Source organism: Sander lucioperca, chromosome 21, assembly GCF_008315115.2.
Source record: "Sander lucioperca isolate FBNREF2018 chromosome 21, SLUC_FBN_1.2, whole genome shotgun sequence".
NCBI lineage: Eukaryota > Metazoa > Chordata > Actinopteri > Perciformes > Percidae > Sander > Sander lucioperca.
In genome coordinates, this window is record NC_050193.1 from 28,797,309 (window position 1) to 28,822,289 (window position 24,981).

At 42.3% G+C, this 24,981-nt stretch overlaps 1 protein-coding gene across 3 annotated transcripts in view; it reads right to left on the bottom strand.

The window, feature by feature from the left end:
• The window catches only part of LOC116065533 (glutamate receptor ionotropic, NMDA 2B), a 165,777-nt gene that overhangs the window by 131,284 nt on the left and 9,512 nt on the right, over positions 1-24,981 (bottom strand). For all 3 annotated transcript variants that reach the window (XM_035996781.1, XM_031321076.2, XM_035996780.1), the window contains exons 2-3: positions 24,548-24,698; positions 23,119-23,226 (exon numbers count right to left, since the gene is read on the bottom strand). In XM_035996781.1, coding sequence (XP_035852674.1) covers positions 23,119-23,145 — 27 coding nt within the window. In that variant the 5' untranslated portion in view covers positions 23,146-23,226; positions 24,548-24,698. The remainder of the gene's footprint in view (positions 1-23,118; positions 23,227-24,547; positions 24,699-24,981) is intronic.

Here is a 24,981-nt window from a genome sequence, read left to right on the forward strand (position 1 = left end):
CCTGATCGTTTACATGCTTATCTAACTAAACGATGGATGTATTTAGACAACCAAGTAGATGTAATCATTATGTAGTGCTACTAGCTAGCTACTAGCTAGCACTAGCTACTAAGGTTAGCCTGCAGTTTCGTGAACATTGCTTCTCTTAATACATCCATGCTAGGTACCGCTGATGTTAGCTACTAGCCGATAGCCCCAGCAGTTTGGGAAACGCTAATGACGTTACATATTACTTTCAGCATACATACATACATCCCTCGGATGTATCATAAGATAATACCATGGATGCATTAATAGAACACATGGTGAATTACAACCATTAGCTATATCCATTATTACAGCTACAGGAACTCGGTAGAACAGTCATATGAGCATGCGCAGTGCAGGACGACATGAGCGGGCGCAGTCCCGCGGGTCTGCTTGGGTCCATTATGCGTGTTCATCATGCCTAGTTTAATAACTCTGGATTCAGCTACTAATAAATGTTAAAAATGTTAAAAACGTGACGTTTTAAACAAGGACCCTTTAAGTGTTCGGGCTGGTAAGTTGATGTACCCCAAAAAAAAAGTTTCTGTCGCCATGCAAAGTCTATGTGAAAAGTCTTTCTGGGCCAGAGGGGTGCAATTCCACGTTATCCGCTAAGCCCATGGTTGCTTTAAGACATGACACTGTTCCTGGGGGCTTGGTCTCAATCAGGGTTTTCACCGCAGGCTTAATGGTCAGCTCTGTGCGTTTCTATCCTACACAAACCAACCAGCCAACAGTTTGCAAGGCTGAAGACTTGATAAGAAGGAGAAACATAGCTACTTTTAAACATTATCAAAGACTTGGATATCAACAGGTTTTTGGATATGTGCAAACATCGTTACGACGACCTTTTCAAGAAGCTGGTTGAAAGAATGGAAGAGGGAGTCTGTGTTTGCACGGTCCAACAAGTCCACCTCCGCTGGTAAACTTTGGAAAAATCCTGTTTTGCATGGCTACATGTAAACGGGAATATTAGTGGAGTACTCACTTATATTAGCCATGTAAACAGCTTAGTTGGAATATTGTCTTTTTCGGAATTAGGGCAAAAAACGGAATATTATGTGCAAACGTAGTTAGTACGTGTTCATGTTACCTGGTCACTCATTTTAAGAAGCTGATGTGTTTTCAGATTCTTTAAAGGTCCCATATTATGCAAATTTTAAGATTAATACTTGTATTTTGGGTTTCTTCTAGAAAATGCTTACATGCTTTAATGTTCAAAACACACATTATCTTTCTCATACTGTCTGTCTGAATATACCTGTATTCACCCTCTGTCTGAAATGCTCCGTTTTAGCGCCTGTCTCTTTAAGCTCCCCTACCGAAAAAGTCCAGTCTGCTCTGATTGGTCAGTGATTCCGGGGCCTTCAGCATTCATCTGCACCCTTGGCATCTCTGCACCTTTACTGCAGCCGGGGATTGACTGTAATGGCACTGTAGCGGCACCCTCTACTTATATATAATATAGTTGTGACATCACAACTGTACCGAAGTCCTGATGGCTCATTTAAAGGCACAGTTTCTGAATACGGACTGTGTGCATTTCTCTGTGGATTGAGCGTTTTGAAACTTTCATAGTATCTATATAGCACCTTGACCTGCTTTATAATCAAAAAGACCCCCCTCCCTTTTTACGATATGTGACCTTTAAGGGAAATTGTGATAGGAATTTGTTTGCTATTTGCTGAAATTTGATACACCAAAACAATTAAACAGTTAATTGAGAAAGTAGATAGTAGATTGATCGAAAAGTTGTTGGTTGCAGCCTTTCATTTTTTTGCCTTTTTTATGATAAACACACCATTTCCCTGTGTTTTCTCTTAAAGGATATGAAGCCATGTTAACACTGAAATTCAGAAAACATTCATACTAACATACTACTACAGCAGGATTAAGAAGAGTGTGTTTCTTTTTGTACTCCTACTGCCTCGGTTATGACTGCTTCAGCTTCGGTTACTGTACAGACACAACAAGGCATCAGCCAATTAGGTAAGAACATACTGTAGACTTTCAGGTAGTTACCACCCCAACCCAACAAAAATGTAGGTACTAAGTGGGCCCAAATGGACAATAAATGGGGTAATAGTCATTAATGAACATCAAGGCCAACATGGCTCATATTGCTGTAGTGGAAAGTTGACAGAGCAGGGGATATGAGGCATGACGCAGATATTACAGCTCTGTAATTGGCTCCCCTCTCTCAGTTTTTTTCTTCTTTTTGTCAGCTATAAATCACACAATTATAACTAGCAGGGAGTCCACAGCGGATCTCTGCGTGTGTCAAATGCAGACCAACTATTAGAGGGCAGGTCATGATGTGGTCCTGTAGGGAACAGACACTACATTCAAATCAGGAAAATTGCTTTCCAGTCAGTCAAAATACCTAATACAGGTGAACAATCAGGCACCGTATTGTTCAAGTTGTGTATTTAATACACATGACGGAACAGCACTGCGTTCCAATCACAACATATTGCTCTCACAGTAATAAATCCACACAGGACAGGACACATTACTGCCGAGAATGGTTTGTACGCTTGTGGCCTGTGTGTGTGTGTGTGTGTGTGTGTGTGTGTGTGTGCATGTGTATGCAGTTGATGAATTTGGTTTGAAAGGTTGTGAACAGCGCTAGCAGTGGCTTGCTCTCCCTAATGCATTTTTAGAAGTGACATTTATGTTTTTTATGTTCGAATGAAAGCCAGCAGAAAAATGAAACCTTGGCGCTAGTCTTTAGCGAGGATATGTCTTTGATTTGAAATTGATTCGACGGCGGACGGCACCTGACAATATTAAAACCATTTTTCAGCCCGTGGTAGCATTTTAAGAAGCGAGCCCCTGCTGCCCTGGGGAATGTGACGAGGCCACAGCGCGGGTCACTGCGCCGCATACTGATGAGAGCAGAAATCAGCTGGATGCTGGATCGCTGCCAAACCTTCGATACGTGAGAATATGACAGAAATGCTGGTCTAATGTGTGAACTCATTATAAACTGCTCTGATAAATATTCATGCAGCCTGTCTGTGCAGGCTGCTGTGGAGGTGGAAGGTGGTGAGTGTGTGTGTGTGTGTGTGTGTGTGTGTGTGTGTGTGTGTGTGTGTGTGTGTGTGTATGTGTTTGGACCTGTGTCTGTACATGATGTTCTGAAGCAGCCACTCACCAGCCCCCTCACCAAAGCAGACCAGCCAGGCTTTGCTCACCAAGGCTCCAGGACCAATCTACTGGCATAAAGGGGTCTATTTTCAGAAAGAGGGAAGGTTGAAGCGTCCATCGCTCTCTTCCTCCCAGAATCCCTCTTTCATTTTAACGCTATTTATCTCTTTCTCTCTCTGTTTTATCATTTTGTTTCGATGAACAATGCTTCCTCTCAATTCTCCCACTTATCTCTCTCCTGCGCTCGCACTCTCTCATCGCCCTCTTCTCATTATGTGGTAAGTGTCGGGTTTCTCGATGGTGTTATTTGCATGAAAACTGGAGGACAAAAGGCTACTGGCAATTTTTCACATTTATTGCCTGGTTTGATATTTAGGAGGACAGCAGAAGATGGCATGAAAAGACAATCTCTTTATATCTCTCTGGATGACTTCAAACCGTCTATGGTGCAAGTACATTATCTTAACCTCTAAGTCATGCGTGCTGTAATGGCTTCATTTCTCCTTTTAATTAAAATGAGAATGTCATGATGAGAGGTCCACGTATCAGAAGCAGCAGCAGCAAAATAAGTACCAAGAGTTTGAAAAATGGCTCATTGCGTCTTGAGTTGTCTGGCACCTCATTGCGCGATTCTTTGTGTTTCCAGGCTAAACCAGCAGGTGACCCAGAACAACTGTTGAATGAAAACGTTACCTGGACAACCTCTTTGACCACACAGCAGCGAGACATGGGGGCGGTTGATCTCACACACCCACACACACACACACACACACACACACACACACACACCCTGTGGCACCGCGGTGGGTCGGAGGAAGGAAACAAACTTCCCAGGGCCTAAATTAAAAAACCTGTTGCCTTCAAGACTCTCTTCAAAAAAAAAAATTCTCAGGTTTTATTTATTTGTCATTTATTCAGAAAATGAATATGTGGACTGGGAGCTATGGATAATTAGACATACAGATGTTTGCTATATATGGAATAATTATGGCGGGAGGAAAGCAGCGGGGGGCACACTCACCTCTGTGCATATAAGGTCTATGATTACGCCTCTGCACACATATCCTACTTTATTTATAAGTTGAGTGTGTGTAACCTGGTGTACAGTGTTGTATCCTCCAGTCCCTTGCAGCTCTATGGCTCCCCTGCTTGTCTGTGCCTCTGCTCTGGGCCTGCAGCATCCATGATGAACAGGAAGAGTCCTGGGTGAACTCCCTCTGCAGTCACTGACAACCCGCGGACAGAGCCGCTCCACGCTACGTTAAGCCATTTTTGGCTGGTAAAGATGTCGTTGATATGAAAAGTGAAACTCTGTTTGTCTGCCTTCCTCTCCAGCTGTTGTGTCTCCGGTGAGAGAGTCCTGAACGAAACACTCATCAATACTGTCCACAAGTCTATACTTTATTTTCCAATTCAGTCTGGCAGAAGAACCATAACACGCTTGAGGCATCAGCTGGAACAAATGATTGATTTTAAATTATTTGTGTATCCTTATGTACCATGCACTACCGGTCAAAAGTTTGGGGTCACTTAGAAATTTCCATTCCACTCCATTACAGACAGAATACCAGCTGAGATCAGTTGCATTGCTCAGGGCAGCAGTTTTCAGATTACATTATGTGCTTACATAATTGCAAAAGGGTTCTCGACTGTTGTAGAAAGAAGTGGCTGATCTTTAATTCAATATCTGCATTGCCCATCATTAGCAACCATTCATCCAATGTTCCAAAGGCTCATTCTGTTTACTAATCTGATATCATTTTAAAAGGCTAACTGAGAAAACATTGGAGAACCCTTTTGTAATTATGTAAACACATAATGTAATCTGAAAACTGCTGCCCTGGTTACAAAAACAATGCAACTGATCTCAGCTGGTATTCTGTCTGTAATGGAGTGGAATGAAAATTTCTAAGTGACCCCAAACTTTTGACCGGTAGTGTATTTAGAGTAGTTTGTTATATCAATTTGAATGGTTTCTACAGATAATACAAGGGTTATAAAAAAAAAAGAGTGGTAGGCAGGGATTTGCATTAGCTGCTTAAAATGATGCCATGAGCATTAGAGATTAGTAATCAATTCATTGATTAGTTGTCAGCTATTAAAGTAATCGCCAATGCTTTTGATAACAGATTTATCGGTTTGAGTAATTTTATGAATATATTTGAGTTGCGGACAAAACAAGACATTTGAGGACATCATCTTGGGCTTTGGGAAACACTGATGAACTTTTTCATCATTTTCTGACATTTTATAGACCAAACAACTAATCCATTAATCGAGAAAATAACTGACATATCAATCGCCAATTAAAACTAATCGTTAGTTGCAGCCATAATGAGGATTTTCATTTTATGATTATAGTTACATGTTAATCAGCTTTAATGTACCCAAATGTCAGGTAATGATACATTTAATTTTAAAGGTCCTATGACATGGTGCTCTTTGGATGCTTTTATATAGGCCTTAGTGGTCTCCTAATACTGTATCTGAAGTCTCTTTTATATAGACCTTAGTGGTCCCCTAATACTGTATCTGAAGTCTCTTTCCCGAAATTCAGCCTTGGTGCAGAATTACAGCCACTAGAGCCAGTCCCACAATGAGCTTTCCTTAGTATGTGCCATTTCTGTGTCTGTAGATTTAAATGCTATTGAGAGGAGAGGGGGGGGGCAAGGTGGAGGGTGGGGGTGTGGCCTTGACCAACTGCCACTTTCCTGGTTTACAAGCCATGGTGTCTCTCTCTTTCTCATGGGTGGGCCAAATTCTCTGGGCGGGCAAAGCAGAGAAAGGGGAGGTAACCTTTCTCCTTATGACGTCATAAAGGGAAGATTCCAGATCGGCCCATCTGAGCTTTCATTTCCTCAAAGGCAGAGCAGGATACCCAGGGCTCGGTTTACACCTATCACCATTTCTAGCCACTGGGGGACCATAGGCAGGCTGGGGGAACTCATATTAATGTTAAAAAACCTCATGAAGTGAAATTTTCATGCCATGGGACCTTTATATTCATGTGCAGACTGATTAACAGTATAGCGGCTGCACTGCTAAATAGTATGAAAACCTGCACACTTCAGAGATGTGTTAACTCCGATATGCAATATATGTTATGTGTGATTTTGATGTTTTTCTTTCGATATGGTCCCACGGTCTGAGATAAAGTTAATTAACTAAATTGAGCTAAACTACAACTACTCAACTTCAATTCTTATTGGGCATACCTGTATTTATTAAAATATCGACACTGAAAAAATAAACCAGTAATTACTGTATATGATCATCAAGGCCAAACGGAATCTGCGGACACAGTATTCTCCAGAATTTTACCGCAGATTTTAAACAAATTAAATTCAAACCCAAAATAATAACGCATCTCCACCCCCAAGCAGAAAAAGTCCACTAAATTCTGCAGATTTTCTCTCTGGATCACGGCTGAAAACTGTAAAACTAAATATGCAGATTCCCGTTTGGGTCTTGTGAGCATGCAGTAGGCAACCATGTTTTTAATCAAAGGTAATAAAGCTATACTTTTCATAAAGTGTGGCATGTAGGAAGATGCCAAGAGACCAAAAGGCAAGTGGGTGCATTTATAAAACCACTATTGAATGCGTCATAATTCCTAAAAACTTACAAGAAATTGCTTAGGAATGGACTTGATATGATTTGATACACACTCTTTGGCATAAAGCCCAAGTGCTAACAGTCTGTCGATATTGGATGCAATGTAGTCATGCTGCTTTCCTCAATTACAAGACAGAATGAAGTGTCTTTCCTTATCGAAGGGCCCTGGACTGACAGTTGTACAACTATGCTAGAGGTTGCATGGCAACACTGGGTGTCCCATTATCCAAACAACACGTTTGGAATCAAATATTGCACCCAAACGTATAACCACAATGCAGACCTGCTGCCCAAGCTCCCAGCAGCTGTTCCTGGCAGGAACGGAGCTCCCATAGGACACATCACAGGAGAAAGGGCAAGAGTAAGGCATCGCCAGAGCCCCGGACTCACTTGGCTAATTTCCTGGGCAGACACAGTCACACCGTGAAGCATTTTCTCATCCATCAAGCGTTTCCTGAGATGTGGCAGCTGTTGAACGGGTAAAACCGCCCGCAGCTGTTTGATGATGTGCTGGTCCTGCAGCTGAGGGAGTCAGACACGAAGGATAATGCATGATCAACTTGCTCGTCCACACACTGCCATCAAGCCGGGGGTCGTACCAGAGTGAAAACAGTTTTGTCTAGTCTCAGGTGGTGTTGTGCGTTTCTCTGGGTTGTGTGTCTTTGCAGGGATGCATGTTTGTTGTAAAACCCCTTTCCATCTACAATCAGCTGTTTATTTTTGCACATCAAGTCTCTTATAGACACAAAGACAGTTACACACTTCAGATTGACAAATGTGTTTTGACAACACTCAGGGAGATAAGCACTTGGTCTCTAGGATCTCTCCCAGGGACACGTTTCTATTTACACCTACTCCGCCTCGCAGAAGAGACGCTTAATCTTCTCCATGATTTGTGACTTCAGCTCCGAAATCCCTCGCTCCACTCTGTTCTTTTTCCTCTTTTTTCCTCACTTTGTCTTTCTGTTCTCCTATTTCCCTTCCACCTCATTTTATCTACCTGCCTTCTCTCTCTCCCTCATCATCCTTGCATCAGCATTAGTGCTTCAGTCCATGTGTCATTGTGAAAGACCTTTACGGGAGTGTTTATATGTGTGGAGTTATGCGGCATACTGCATTGTCTGTTGAAAGGTAAACCTAGGGATAGGAAGAGCACAGCGCATTGAGTGACCCTGATGCCAATAACAGCACTGTAATCACTTTAAATGTGTTTTATTGTCAGCTTTTCACAGATTAGAGCCACAATAATCTGTCCTCCTCTATCCATCTCATTCCAAGCTGTTATTTTTGGCCCCAGGATTCTGCCTTTTTGGATTAGTAGGTGTGGTGTGGTTTTTGTTTTTCGTTTATGTGTGTGTACTAGTGAGAAACAACAAGGTTGTACAGCAAGGTATCTGCACTACTCCATTGTGAGGGGAAATCTCGAGTGGATGTGGTGCTGGATCGGTTTCTCAAAAGAAGGTACTGGAATACAGTGTGGCCACGCGCTCACAATCTGCCTCTATGAGTGGAAATCAACATTTCATGGGTACGCTTGGATACATCAAAACCCAAGCCCTGAAATATGCTTAAGCAAGAACATGGCCTAATCCGCTACTGTACTGTGTCTGCCGTGTCTGCCAGTACAATACACACATCACTAACCCTGCAAAAGGGAGAGGACAACGAGGACAATGTGTGTGTACAGAAAAATAAAAAAAAAAATTAAAAACATTCTCAGGAACTCTTACACTTAACAGCATCATTTTTTACACTCTATGCAATTCAAAACAAATGTAGATCTTCTAATAATTGGCCACAGCTTGATTCTTTGGCTATAACTGCCTACACACAATTCTGTAAATTCTGTGATTTCTAGAGCATCATATGTAATTAGAAAACGTTACGTAAAATCAGCCACTCTTAATCTCGTACAGACCCCTCTAAATCATACCACCTCTGCAAACACACTGTAGGAAAGACACCTCCTCCCTCTTCCCTGAGGCTGAATGTTGACTGATGACTTTCATTTTCAGCTATTAATTCTGTTGCTAATTTTACACATTTCAATTAATTCCAGGTATTCTTGCACGGGACCTGCTATGATTAGAAGCTGCCGGAGGATGGATTTCACTAACTCTGCCATTTTCACTACTAGGAGCCCATAATGCATGCATAACGCATGATCATCACAATTTTCTTGCAGACGTAAGGCTGTCACGGCTGTCTCTCTCTCTCGGTCTTCCCAAGGCTAGCGTGCCGAGCGCCTCTCCGCTGCGGGATGCGAGTGTCTCTCCAACGGATGTCCCCCGGATTTAATCCCACCCAACCCTTAGCCAGAAGAAAATGATGCACACTTCGGAGAAGAACAGCAGCAGCACTACATGCACATAGAGACATGGACAGACGGTCAGGTTTGACAGCAGTCAATGAGATAAGCAAAGAGACAGTTAGTCAGACTGGCCAGCTCACCAGCAGACATCCAGCAGGAACAGAAGCAGACACAACCCACTGCTACAGGTGAACACCTAAGCATAGTAGGTGGCACCAAAGTAAAACTGGTCTCCAGTGTTGTGGGTACTCGAGATCGGTTTTGGTCTCGAGAGCAATCGCAAGACCACTTTTTGAAGGTTTTGGTCTCGTCTCGGAACCAACTGCATTTTTACACTGGCTTGTCTCGGTCCGAGATGAAGATGACCCAAGTTTTTTATCCAAGACTGGTACAGACCATAACTGCCTTTTCATTATTTTATCGAGGCATTTCTCACGATACACTTATGGCAATAATAGAGGTGAATGAAGACGAATCTTAATTTGTTTTCTGTGGGTGTTTTTTTATGGGAAGGTGGATATTTCAGATCAGCTTAAGGAGTGCCTTTGGATGGCATTTTCCACATTTTATCGTGACATGAAGTGTTGGACTTGCCTCGATCTCGGTACACTCTGGTTTTGGTGAAGACTTGGTCTCGCTTTAGGTGGTCTTGACTACAACACTGCTGGTCTCCACAAAGCTAAAACAGCTTTTCTAATCTGAGAAAAGTGTGACAGGATGTCCACTGTAGTCATACCAGTGATACAAATTTGCCGTATTGTATGAGCTGATAATACACCAACCCCTGGATAAAAGCAGATTTTAAAGCATCTGTTAAAAGGAGTTCTTTTTCTCTTACTCCCGTCCAAAACAAGGTCAGCGCAAGTGGTCAGATACACAATGACAACCTTGCAGCTGGTAGAAACTCAATGTCTTGCTCAAGGACACCTCTACAGGTCAGACACTCAGTAAGGGCCTGCTTTAAGGACACGCATCATAGTTCCCACTGTGCCAGCCTTCTGCCACCGCACGTGACTTTAGGAAGCTAATCGGTGGTGAAATATAGCTTAGTACTAATCAATATACATCATGGATACATATTGATAAACTAATGGTGAGACGTAAAGGCCGAGATTGTCTGAAACACAGCAGTTATACAACAGAGAGAGTCATACCTAGTATGCACAACCTAGATTTTTTCTTTATTGTAACTAGTAGCCATTTTCTCTTTTTTAATATTGATCTTCTGTCTGAAATAAAGCAAATAAAATGTAATTTTTACACATTCAACACCTCAGTAAACTCACAATCACATGCATAGCAAATAAAATCATCTGAACTTTTGCATCTGAAATGCAAACATACAAATACAACCCTGCACTTGAACTAACTTTTCAAACACTTCAGTGACGCACCAACTGCAAACACTTTCCTTATAAATATTCAAGGCTGCTTATATATAACCAAACGCTGGCGCCGACTACGGGGAGCATGTGTAAAAGATGATCTGACTCCCGCTCAGGTCAGGAGACCTCCAGAGCCTCCCTGCGCCTGTCGCCATGACTACCCGGAGGACTCCATTTGGAGCGCCGCAGTCAGCGGAGGGAACCGCTCCAGTACCTTCAATTAGCAACCCATTATCATTCATGAGTTTGTTTGTGCAAAGCTGTAAGATTGAATTCCAGTTAGTCCTTCCTCCCTGCTCTCGCCTGCTGATATAACGTACAGGGAAGCAGAGGCGGCAGCACGACAGAGCCGTTCTAGTGCCACTGCCGCGCTCCATTGGGCTAATTTCGGCTCCATTGAGGCCTGGCTCATCCCTGTATCTCTCTAGGACGGTGTCAGTTGTTTTTGCAAGACATGTAGAGGTCATAAATTAGCAATAGGGGCCCTTGAAGGAGACATGCTGTTAAGCTTCAACCTGGTGGTACTCCTAAGAGGAGCTTTTAAGACTCACTGCTTTGCATATAAATATATTCATAGATTTGGGTTTTATTTATTTCATTTGACAGTATAGCGCTGGCGTTGCCCTTTGACAGTGAAAAGCAGAGCTGCTCCCTCTCCTGCCTGAGCTGCTCTTCTTTAAGTCTCTGGGTGGATTCCAAGTCTCTTATTTGATATCTCCTCGCTTGAACCTGAAGTCGTTCCAGTCTGCCTCAAAGCTTTTATTCCTGCCCCAAGGAGCTAGGATGGAGGAGGGATCTCTGAGTAGCTATGAGCGAGGAAACACGTGAGCACCCTTCCCGGAAGCCGTGCAGCTGAAAGCCGTTGCTAACTCCGCCCATACAGCTGACGAATTCACGTGACGCTTCAGAGGAAACAACGTCTCATGCCTCTAAAAAAAAAAATATTAAAATAACACATCTCCCATGCTTCCTCGGTGAGACAGACTAAGACGCGAGGAAGGGTAGCAAATGAAGGAAACATGGATGCAATTTAAGGACCTGGGACGTACCCTCTGTCTTGAATAACAGAAAAAAACAGGAGCCGTTATCATTGTTAATCTCAGATGCATTAACCGCTCATCCAACGTGACCAGTGGACAAAAGCTTTCTCTTGATACCATCACATAACTGACAGCTCCCTCTTCTCTCGCTCTGATAGGATCATCCACACAACAACATATTTCACTTGTTGCAACATAATTAGAGGAGAGTGGTGGTGTGTGTTAAACAGGGCCCACTGGCCTAGTAGCTTCAGTGGTGTGTTTCAGTCCTCCTGGCTGTTGTGTGTGATATAATGCTGTTGACCCCAGTGGCGCCAGACCCTCCATATTGAGTTATTAAATTTATGCAACCGCTAAGCTCCCCAACTATTTCACAATGATGTCAGTCGCTGTACATGGCCAAGGCCTGCTGTGGACATTCTCAATTTCGGGTGGAAAATTGAGCAGCAAGCAACAAGAAAGAGACAGAGAGAGAGAGAGAGACAGAGAGAGAGGGAGGGGGGTGGAGAAGAAGTGAGCCCTGTATATTTTATTCAGTGGCAGCAGAGTACAATTCATAATCAGTGCTGACTGATTCACAGTTTTAATTAAAAAGTAGCCTTATAGCGCCAGTGGTAACATCTTGATTTATGAAGACCCGACCGCAGGCTCCCATCCACCAGAGAGAGTGAGTTCACCGTGGAGAAGGAGGCGCGGGGAGAGTGCAAGGAGTGAAGGGGAGGCTAACACTCATGAGGAAGAAGTGTCTCGTTTCTCACAGCAAGGTGGTTGGCACTGTGGGCATATATCACAGTGTGAGTGTGTCTACGCTCAAGCCCGAACGATACATGGCCAATATTATAGGTTGATTTTAGTATCAGCTTATAAGTTGGCTAACAAGTAAAAAGAACTGGACTGAACAATGTGCACCTTTCAAAGGGGTGAGGGCCATTGAGAGGCTGTCAAACTATTTATTAGTTAGTTTAATAGTCAACTGTAATAGTTTACTTATAAGGCTTACCATTACAGCTGGAAAGATTAATCAATTAGTTGTCAACTATTCAATTAAGCGGATAGTGAGGAGATGTTTACTGTATGTGACAAAATATGTTGTAGCCTAAAAAACACGTGGCATCGCTTAGAGCACCTTTAAATGTGATTGTTTTCCAATTCATTGACTCCTCTATGACAGTACACTGAATATCTTTGAGTTGTGGAGAAAACAAGACATTTAAAAGGACTTCATCTTGGGCTTTTGGGAAATACTGATCGACATTTTTCACTATTTTCTGACATTTTAAAGACCAAACAATTAATCGATTAATCGAGAAAATAATCGACAGATTATGACAATGATATTAATCATTAGTTGAAGCCCAATTTTACAATGTCAAATTTCAATATTACAGATAAAAAACATACTTTCTGAGTGCTTAGTCCTATTCCCCTCACTACGACACCCCTGCTCTCACATATTAATATCAGTATCGACGTCAAAAATCCAGTATCGGCCCAGTCTGCAGCTACACTCCATGAAGCATGCCTCTGACCTGATACACTGAAAATAAAAAAAATAAATAGCATAGGGGAATATCAGGGAAAACAAGACGATAGATAGGTGGTGGTACAGATATTGGCTCTGGAATAAAAAGTCTTTTGGAAAATGGCCAGCGCTGCAAATTTAACCAAGGCTGATGGAATTTGCTTTGGTCTGACAGTAATGTTAAGTTTATGTCAGCCTCTCCATTTAAATCACCACCATAACAAATCCCTTGATACAGAGAGATTTTAATTAAAAAAAACTGAGAGGGAGAGAGAGGGAAGATAAATGCAGAGAGAGCATGACAGAAAAGAGGGAGAGAGAGCGCATTAGATGAGAAAGATGATGCAGAGTGAAATAGAACAGGGAAAAGAAACAGAAAAAGAGTGATTACAGGAGGGAGATAAGTGGAAAGTACGAGCTCATTCTGCAATGAAGTGAAAACAGAAAAGCACAGTGTGGCTCGACTTTCCTCATGCCTGCGTTTATTTTCATTGGCTCACTGCGGTGTTCTAGAACTTTGCGCTGTGTTTTAGTGTGTGTGTGTGTGTGTGTGTGTGTGTGTGTGTGTGTGTGTGTGTGTGCGTGCGTGTGTGTGTGTGTACATGTGCATCTGTGCATGTGTTTTTGCTTCCTTCTGTGCACTCCCGTTCTTCGTCACTCTCGATGATTGATTTTTTAAGGTCTGGCTCACTCGCAATCACGACAGAAACCACAGTGAGAGTACACACACACACACACACACACACACACACACACACACAAACACACACACACAGACATGCGCACTGACCCACCTCAAACTCTCGCCAACATACGCACAAGCGCGCGAGAGAAGGCTGCATCAATTTGAATGATGCATACACATACTTTGAAATAATCCATTTATGTTCAAGGCACACAAGGCCTCAGTGTTAAGTAATGAACATGCAGGCACTGTCTCTCAATGTTAACCATTCAAGCATATCCATACCGCCTCTTCAATTACACAACGGATTCATCACAAAAGACACACACTTAGAGAAAGACGTACATGACAATCATGTCTATCAATAATTAGATAGAATGGGTTTTGGAATATCATTTTTAAAGAGGCTCCTCCTGCTGTCAGGAGACAAATTATAAGAATCCAAACAATTTCCCATATGGCCGTTGTTTATCCACACCACCATCGTCAGCAGTGTGTAGCTAACACGTGACACATACACACACACACACGTGTGAAAACACACATAAAGTCACCTTAAAGTGTCCCTTATCTCTACACTGTCTTTCCTTTTTCTCACTCTTTTCCATTACATACACACACACACACACACACACACACACACACACACACACACACACACACACACACACACACTGGAGAATGTGTTACGTAGATGAAAGCTAACGCCGCACTGTGCAACAGAAGACACAGTATCTTATGTCCCCCTGAAGGTTTCCCTGCTTCATAATAGATATCAGACACTTGGGCAGCAGTTACAGATAATGTCAGGGGGCAATTTTATCGTGACAGATAATATAATTGCAGTGGACTTAAAATTAAATATATTATCATCCTAATGTCAAAACAGAGCTTGCCCTTTACTAGTAGAGAAGTGCTAATTTCCCATATTTGAACATTGGCTCACATTTGAGACTGTGGCGAAATCTTATACACATACATGATGAAGATTTTATTTCAAGAGGCAACTCGCTGCGGAGAATTTCACATGAAACAAAAAAAGAAGTCACATTTCTATACATTAAGAACGATATACGTTTCAGAAATCTGCACTACTAGGGATGGCAGAAAATATGACCTTATATCTTATCCGCAGAACGTAACGGTCGCAGTTTGGTTTAGGCACAAAAACTACTTAGTTAAGTCTAGAAAAAGATTGTGGTTTGGGTTAAAATCATATGTTACTTCACTTCCTGTTAGGCACGTGACGCAGATCGTGACGTAGCTGTGTTTGATCTGTAAACTCGCCATTTACTTTTATTTTCAAACGGGACATGCAGTCCGGTCTCCTGGGTCAAAGTCCTGTGTTTGTCTGACCGATCCACCACTCTAACCTACCCCCTAACACGGACATTTTGTGTTCTTTTACTTCTTCAAGCTTACTTTCTGCTTTGCTCCCGCCATAACTACTACGACGACTAGAGGGCGCCCCCATTATAAATGTAAATATAAGTAATTGCTGATTGAACAAAGCCTGACAAGCCAGCCCCACATCCAGATGTTGGTCTGGGAACTCACCATTGGCAGGGCTCAATCCGAGGGGCGGGATAAACGGTTGTCTTTCAAATTCCCTCTGCACGCTATAGGATAGCGCTACAACCAACCAGAGCAACGCTAGTTGATAGATTAAACACATCTTCATTTTTTAAGAATGACTTCAGTGCCGTTCTTTGTTCTTTTCTCAAAGAAAAGCTGAACTCCAAGTCTTCCAGAGTCGCGGCCAAAGCCGATTCCAAAGACCGCTGTTCGCCAGCAGCAGCAGCCATCTTCTTTGTTTTCAAGTAGCAGGGAATTCACGCGGAACCGTCGCAACTCTGCCGTCATTATGGCAAGCCCCGCCCACCAACTCTATACACGATGTGATTGGCCTGACTAGAGTTTGGTTTTTCCAGCTCGCAAGCCAACGGAGAGTTGCTGGACTGATCCTGGCATCAAATTACATTTGCTGCCGCTAGGGTGACTCTAGATTTCTAGGCTACTTACTTTCTGCTTTGCTCCCGCCATAACTACTACGACGACTAAAGGGCGCCGCCATTAAAAACGTAAATATAAGTCATAACTGCAGATTGAACAAACGACTTATGTGGGCCTTTTTTTCTGGGGAGGACAGTCTCTAGGAATGTGGAGGTGGGTCTTGCATGTGTTATAGCCTATGAACGGCAAATATATTTGTTCCCTTGCCTTTGTATCTTTCCTTAATACATACCATGGTTTTAGGATGGAACCTGTCAAGCATCGCCTTCATAATTACAACCGCTATCCACATTAAGATCAAACCTGCGCCATATAACACTAGCTGTACAGCTAAGATAAGTCCTTTGAAGGATTTACAGTCACAATTACAACATGAATCTTCTGTTGAGTGCTCAGTTCTGAGAATTAATATGGACCGTAGACGTCCTATAGACCTACTCGCCTGGGACATTTTAAGGCCGATTGCCTCTGTACCCTCCGCTGACTCGTATTATACTGTTAACTGTATGTTTAATGGAGCATCTCGGTGACCCGACGGGCCGATGTGCACATCATTTTTGTTTCGTTTTCCATGTCTCTCTTAGGTCTGCAATGTTGGTTATCTTTCTGTCCAATGAGGGAATAAAATCTTTATGTTTTTGCTTGTGTGGATTCAGTTGTAAAAAGCAGTTCCTGGTTTGGTCAATTGTTTTAAGACATTGGGGAGCCAAGTCATTGATCATCAGTATTCAATAAGAGAATTTACAAGTATATACTTCCAATCTCTCTCACACAAACTCTCACATACACACACACCCGCACACACACCCTTAATGAGGGTGCCATCAGGGTCTGGCTGTGTGAGTGTGCTTTAATTGTCTTATCTTTCGAGGTGGCACATTCTTGGGCTGAGGCTTAATTTAACACCCAGTCCTCCTCAAGTGCTGATGTTATTTACACCCCGACACATACACGCACGGACACACGCAACAGATACCAACTGTATTAGAAACAAGCCATGTACTGATCCCCTTGTTATTCTGTTTGTGTACACTACCACAAAGAGCACACCTCTGACAGCGCTGCAGAAACAAGAGTCCAAAGTGTTAAGCGCCTTTAAAGGTTAGAAAGCGATGCTGTACCTCGAACAGAAAACATCTATGTTCATTATTCTGACAGGAGTGCAGAACTAATAATTGTGTCCCATGAAAGTCTGAAATATCTGCATAAAGATTGACAGATCAACTAAACGAGGCAACAATACAGACGTTGTTCCCCAAAATCATAGAGTCCCATATCTGGAACAAATACAGTATGTCATATTAACAATTGTCACACCTTGTGTGTTTTTCTTTTTATTAAATGTAGCTAGCCTTTTCCAATGTATTGTGGGTGATGTAAATAATTAGGCTGCATCTTTGCCCCAAGTTTTAGCAAAATCCCACCGGCGATGACTGAGATATTATGAAAAACAACTGACGCACTGCCACACTTGGGCCACAAGACTGATCTATACTTTTTTTTCTCAGCATTTTTCATCAGTGACACGAATGCCAGTGTGTGGAAATCCAGTCCATGTTAATCCATGAGTACAAAATCTCTTGTCAATGTTTGTCGGGAGTTTTCACGATTGAACAGTCGGAGCACTTACAGCGTTTTCTTTTTTTTTGTTTTTTTTTGTCAATACCTCTCAAACTCTGGTTCTGGCTTTCAGAAATCGATATGAGATGCAGACAGGAACAATCGACTGAATACACGGACGAGGTTAAGCGGTTGCACGAGAGCTGCATCGTCTCCAGGTGCAGTGAGTTTAATCAGGCAGACTTTAACAAAACTATTATGTTTGTATCCCTTACAATAGCTCACATAAGGGCGCCTGGGTAGCTCACCTTGTAGAACGCGTGCTCATATATAGAGGTTTACTCCTCTACGCAGTGGCCGCAGGTTCAACTCTGACCTGCAGCCCTGTGCTGCATGTCATTCCCCCCTCTCTCTCCCCATTCATGTCTTCAGCTCACATCACTGAAGCTCACATCACAATCTCTCCCCTCTCTTCCTTTTGTCTGTCTGCCTAGTTGGAAGTGTTACTGCATCTCCCTGTTCTATACGAGACAAAGTGGCACATACAACCTATTCTTCCCCTTCTCCACCCCACCTTTTTCCCTCTTTCTGCAGCATGGTTGCCACAAATCACAGATTTTGACAGTATGCGGATAAGGTCCTTCAGAGAGGCATTAGCTCCCTATTGGGAGTTGTTCTGCTAAACTCCTGGCGGGCTTTTTTTCCTTAACACAACGCAATCAATACTTTTTAATATCATCTACTGGCAAACAGAGTCACAGCAAAAGGCTGCAGGAGGTTCTGGAACAGACCGAGACAGGGACTGAGAGCCTGCGAGGCAGCTGTGGAGTTTGCTTTGCTGAGGCGACTGAAGCGGAGGTGAGCATTAGTTATGATATCTCAACGGACGGCGGGGCCAGGGAGAGACACTGCCTCGTGTGCAGGTGGACCTCCATCTCCGCTCGCAGAAAGAGAGCGCACTCAGGGATGGTCGAGGTTCACCGCCCACGCTTGACCATTTCATCTTTGCGACATCACAAACAGGCTTTTAGAGATTCTTATGTGCGTGTGTGGCTCAGCTGATGATGCACCGCCATCCAATCTCATATCAGGCGGGGGCGTAGCTCGCTCTTGGTAGAACGCCGTATCGGGGGGAGGGGGGGAGTAATCCCTTTTCTGGTATAGACTGATTTATTGTCCGGCACAGCTTTCATAATGGGAAAGAAAAACGGCGCTTATGGAGCGAAAGATGAAGAAAAAGAAGTTTAAACAGCATTACTTAGTTGCAGCTTCTGCACAACAAGACATTGATCAAATTCTGTAAGTATAACATTAATCTCGTACTATGACACAGGTGCTATTATTCCAGATTAAATCAAACGAGTTGCCCTTAAATCAATGATGACAACACCAGGCTGCTGTAGGTTGTATAGCGTTATGTAAAACCTACATTCAGTCTCTAGAGGGAATCAAAGTGTTTGTTTTGTTGTGAGCCTCAGTATACTATGGATTTCACTGTCCCGCTGGCCTTTCAAATGTACTGCCAGCTACAGTATATACAAATAAAGAATCTGCTTGGTTTATCATCTGGCTCCAATCGTCCTTTCTCTCAACTATAAAGCAAAACCTTCTGACTCTTCTGCATTGTAAGTCCTCTAGGCATGATAACAAGTTTCCTGTCGATCGTGGCTGCGCAAAGATGCTGACCTGTGGCGTACACACACACACACACACACACACACACACACACACACACACACACACACACACACACACACACACACACACACACACACACAGAAACAAATCGTTCACCCGCTTCAACAACACAACCTCTAGGTGAGGCAAGAAAACAACAAGTCAGCTGAAGCCGAGCGCAGAGCTGCTCTTTCTGACAGCTGCTCACATACCTGTACTAGCTTTTAGTCAAGTCAAAATATAATAACAGTGAAAACTGTGAAACGCATTCATTTGTAAGTATAAACATACAAATTAAACACACAGTATTAAAGACAAACATACACATTAGCCTGTGACTAGCAAGTATTTTCTTGATTGATTGATCTGTCATTTCACAACGAATCGCACTCTAATAGTTGTCTGTACATCCATGGATAGATACATTGTAAAGAAGAACTCTCAATAGACCTTTTCCACGGCAGACATCTTGACATGTCATAGTAGGAAAAGCACAGGTGTGTTCAAAACCATTACACACTCGATGGAATTGAGCCATCGTTAAGGTTATCAATATCAGATGTGCTTTTCCTACTATGACAAGTCAAAATGTCTGCTGTGAAAAAGGTCCATAGCTAATTCAGCATACTTTTCATGATGCGGCCAATTTGCCAAAACAAATATAGGCATAAAAAAAAGTCCCTCAGTCCCTTCAGCCCACAGCTATGGCAGCATTATCCTGTTAACCCTTGTGTCGTCCTCCCGGGTCAAAACTGAAAATCATCACTTTTTTCGACACATTTTTCGATGCTTTTTTCAATATTTTTGATGGGGTTTTTTAACGTTTTTGTCGGTTTTTAAAACATTGTTAGTGCCTTGTTGTTTGACGCTTTTTTCAAAGCTTTACTCTGTTGTTTTCTAGGCTTTAAATGCCTTTAGTCGCTTTTTTCAATGTTTTTGGCGATTTTGTCACCTTTATGTCATTTTAGTCAACATTCTTTGACGTTTTCTTAAACATTTTAATTGCAAAGAGCGCTGCATTGAACCATCCATGTTATTTTTGGGCAATTTTGTTGAAAGAAACCCACATTTCTGATATAGAAAACTTTGAAAAGGGGTCAGACTTGACCCGAGGACAACAGGAGGAGGTGGGCGTAGTTGTCTTGATTTGAAACCGCCGGTTAAGTCTATAGATAAAATATGGCCATCTTCCAGACTACAAGCCAAGGGAACATCTTCAGAACGACCAGCCCAAATTCACTTTACAATGATATAAATCTTAAAGGGAGCAGCAAAGCCTCGCACTTGAGAGGCTGGAATCAACATATGTTGACATTTTTCCATGGTAAATGACTTAAACAATTAATCTTTTTTTTTTTTTTTTTAAACGGCGGTCTATTAAATTCCTGTTGTGCAACTAATCGTTTCACCATTAGATCTTCGGGCTAGGTTATATGGAGAAAAATCCCATATCACCATATTCTTCACCAAATATCTTAATGTCGACATTGCAATGATATTGCAGGGTTGACAATTGGTGCTATAGATTAGATGTGTGATAAATAATCATCGGTACCATGGATATAGTCTATATCCTCGACGTTCCACTTCCGGGATCCCAACAACTTGAACACAAACACTGACGGCACCTGACGCCTCCTCACAGCAGCATCTGAGAACGTGCCAGAAAATAACAGATGCCACCAAAGCAAATGTTGGAAGTGCAGCGCTCAGCTAATGACTGGATCTGCAGGCCCTTATCCAGGTGACTTATGTTACTGCTCCGCTGCTGGAGACAAGGATGAGTTAAGCTGTATTGATCTGCTGTTTTTGCAACCCAATCGATACCACCACACAGATCTTAGCTGCATTTTCAAGTCAAGCCCAAAACACGTGATCTTACGGTCCAAATTTAATTAATATTAAATGATAGCATTACTCAGAGATAAATAACATTCACAATAAACATTTACAACAATAAGATTGTAATTCATTACAAACAGAAACGTGCCGGGGCGTGCCTGAAAAGTTTCTTTGAATAAGACTGAGTTATTGAATTAATGAGATATGGCCACACACTGCTGTTATTTTGCAAATGGTGATAAAACTGAATAGACAGCAGCACAGGCACATCAGAAGTCAATGCCTTCCTGTGAAAAACCCACAGCTGCACTCTTTCTATCCTCTACTCCACGTCACAACTACTAAAACACTTCCTGTCCTTGTTTCTTTTCTGCTGTCCTTTAATCATCAAAAGCCTCCTAACTCCCCGACTCTTAAATTTGCTCAAATTTAGAAAAAAAAAAAAAAAACACAGTCGAAGGAAAAGAGGGAAAAAAACATTGTATTTCAACACCCTTTCTGTGTGTAAAAAAATAAAAAATAATTAAAAAAAAAGGCATGGAAAGAAGAATGATGTCAGTCATAAATACTGTCCCAAAATAAGCACATAAACATACTGGCCTATTCGGCAGAAAAATGCAACAACAGGCTTAAAAACAAACACTATAGGAAGAAATATATATACACAAGAGGTGCTCATTTATCTCACTGTTATGCTTCAACACAGAAATGTGCCGTTAATTACATTCTGTACATCAGCAGGCAGGAGAAAGGTGATCCGAAAATATATTTCATACTTTATTTCACACATTAAAAGATTGTAGCCTCAATATAATATTCTACCAGTTTTGTGCATTGGACATGAGCGATGACGTGGGCTCCCAGAGTCTAAATAAGAGTCTGTTGTTAATTGGATTGGACTGAAAAATGAGCGCTGCACTTAATTAATGGCACTGAGTGGTGATGGCGTAAAGAGGGGCCAAAATCTCATTTAGGTTTGGTGCACAAGGGTTGGAGATAAAGCTTTTTAAAAAAAACTCATGAGACATTATTATTCTAATAGGTCCTCCTTTTAACCATTATTCCAACCAGTGCATTTTCGTAACAGTTTATGTAAGAGCAGCAAGCTAATCTGTAACTGTAAGTATGATTTCTAATGAGATTCACCTCCACTGTTAATTCATCTATATGGTAATGTTTTATGACGTAAAGCAATAGTAGGCAATGTGCAGCGTCAGCGTTAGCCGAGGCAGCTGTGTGACTTTCAGCTAATGACAGAAGGCCGAGTCAGACGCACTTTATAACGAAGCTGCACTGTCGCTCTGCTGCTGGCTGTAGGCTTAAAGTAATGGGAGTAACTGTGCAACGGCAGCATTTGTAGTGCTCACACAGTGTGTGCACAGTCCATCACTCCTACATACCACAACAACCAGTGCCTCCCGTCATTAAAAAAAAATAAAAAATAAGAAATTTAGTTTCTCAATCTCGCTCCTCTGCACCGAGTCTCTTAAACGTCACGACTGATTAATCGTGTACGGGAAGGGACAAAAACAGAGGGAGGGAGGGAGGGAGGAAAAGGAAGAAAAAGGAGAAGCAAAGAGTGGAAGAAAGGTGGCAGCAGAAGAAAAAAAAGCTTAGCACCGAGGAGTGAGGAGATGAATGTATGAGAAAACGATGGGATGTGCTGATATGATAATGGCCTCTCATGGGGCCCCTGTGGCAAAAACATTTGCTCTGTGTAATTTGGACCTGGGACAGAGAGAGAATGATGTCTTCTTTTATCTTATCACACAAAACGCACCGTCTCGCTCCCTCCTTCGTACAGTACAACACAGCATGAACACTAACACTTCCAAATGGTCACACACTTCCGACCACAAAAATCATCATTCAACAAATCCTTTAATTGCCTGATCAATGCCTTCAGAGCCATGCAAATTAAGCCGATAGTCGATAGGGGCTGGGTCGGGGTGGAACGTCCACGCGCTGATGCACGCCACTGATCAAAGTGCACACTGTGCTAAAAACCCAGGATTAAACCATTCATCTGGAGGCTCCACCTTGAACCATTATCCTGACCCTCAAGCAATCCTGGCGTGAGATACAAAGCAAAAAAGCCTTTAGAAGTCTTAGACCATTCATCACTGAGCTTTAGGAAAGGCGCACACTTAGGGAAGCAGCAGACGCACAAACACACACACACAGGCCAGATAAGACGGGATGTTCCAGCGGTTCTCTGCAGGGACACAACGCGAGAAAACTAAGCAACAGCTCGAGTTGTAAAGATGCCTCATGCATCAATACTGTCTTACCTTGTGTTTTGCCAGCCAAAGTCTCATCCCAGCGTCTCAGAAGTAGCATGATGGTGCGGCCTGGGACTCCTCTCTCCCTCTCATAGCCTCAGACTGAGGGAGGCTGAACTACAATCAACACAAGAGAAAAGACAACACGTGTATTGATTGTTAGCAGCTATTGTATCTTAAAATATTCTAATTGTGAGTTCCTGTCATCACAGTTTGCTCTCTGACTGTGCAATTATTAATCAAAAGAGCTGAAAAGAGAAAATGTCACTTTCATTTACAACTGTTAATCGACCCAAAATTCAAAAAAAAAATATATATATATATACATATTTTCCTCTTACCTGTAGTGCTATTTATGAATCTAGAATGTTTTGGTGGAGAGGTCTGCCTTCTCTTCAATGTGATGGAACTAGATGGCACTCGGATTGTGGTGCTCAAGGAGCCGAAGAAATACATTTGAACAACTCAACAGCAATGTTTCCTTCCCAGAAATCATCACCCGGTTCCTCAAGATAATCCACAGATCTGGTTGTGAGCAGTTTCATGTCGAATCATCATGATTTTAATATCATTTTTTTTTTCTCTACCAAACTACACACACCAACTGTATCACCCTGCACAGAAGGAAGCGTATGCCTACTCATGGACGGGAGGCTCGTCCTCCTCGGCTGAGCTGTAACTGTAGCTAACAAATATTGCTAGCTCACCTGAGGACACCCTCAATGTTTACATCTCGCGCTGTCTCGAGCACGAGCCGATATCTCCCAGCACTGGGCAACTCACACCAAAACCATCTAGATTCATGAATAGCACAACAGGTAAGAGGAAAAATATGTAATCTGGATTTTGGGGGTTAACTGTCGCTTTAAAATGCAGAAAATGTTGGGCGCCCGGATAACTCAGTTGGTAGAGCAGGCGCCCATATATAGAGGTTTACTCCTCGACGCAGCGGCCACAGGTTCAACTCCAACCTGCGGCCCTTTGCTGCATGTCATTCCCCCTTTCCCTCCCCGTTAATTTCTTCAGATGACCTGTCAATAAAGGCCTAAAAATTCCCCAAATAATGATCTTTAAAATGCAGAAAATGTGAGCACAAAAATTATAATTAAAAAAAAAATCTCAACACAATACACCCTGTAAAACGTTTCCTGAAATTTATAATTTTCAGGTTTTTAATCTACCAGCAGGTTAGTAGCTCTAACCAGCTGCACTTTATGAAAAAAATGGGTTTGTCTCCATGATTACTTGAATTACACTTCTCTACCTGGACCCCTCATAAGGTGTGTGTGTTTGTGTTTTTTTTAAGCAAATACAGATGTTCATAAATGAGAGGTGAGATTTAAAAAGAAAATTGAGCCTGCATTGCTGAGCATTTATCTCTTCACATCATAATCCTTTGTGTTGATTGCGAACAAGGAGTTGGCGCTGGGGAACTCACAGCAGTTTTAGGTAAAATCCTCGACGGGTCAAGAGGGTAAAGCAGCAATTTCGAGTTAATTGTACTCCACAGGAGCAGCTTCACTTCTGTTCTCCCCTTCGCTCCTCCGAAGAGATGTTTGGCGTTGCGTGCTTTTCTGACGTCCGCCAGTCTGTTATTGCAGAGGGAACAGGGGGGACAGAAGGTTAGAAGCAGGTCGCAGTCAGCCGGCCTCTAATAAAACTACAGCATACTGCGCTTTGGCACAGCGTGCAACCTCTGACCTGCTCCCCTAAGAATTTATAAAGGCAAAAATAAATAAGGCAAATTAAAAAATGCATAACTCAATCTGAATACAGCTCTCTGTATTATTGTTTACAATCCAAAGGCTATTTCTCCACAAAAAAAACAAAGTGCCTCTCTCCTTAATGTATTTAAATGCATCTCACAACTCC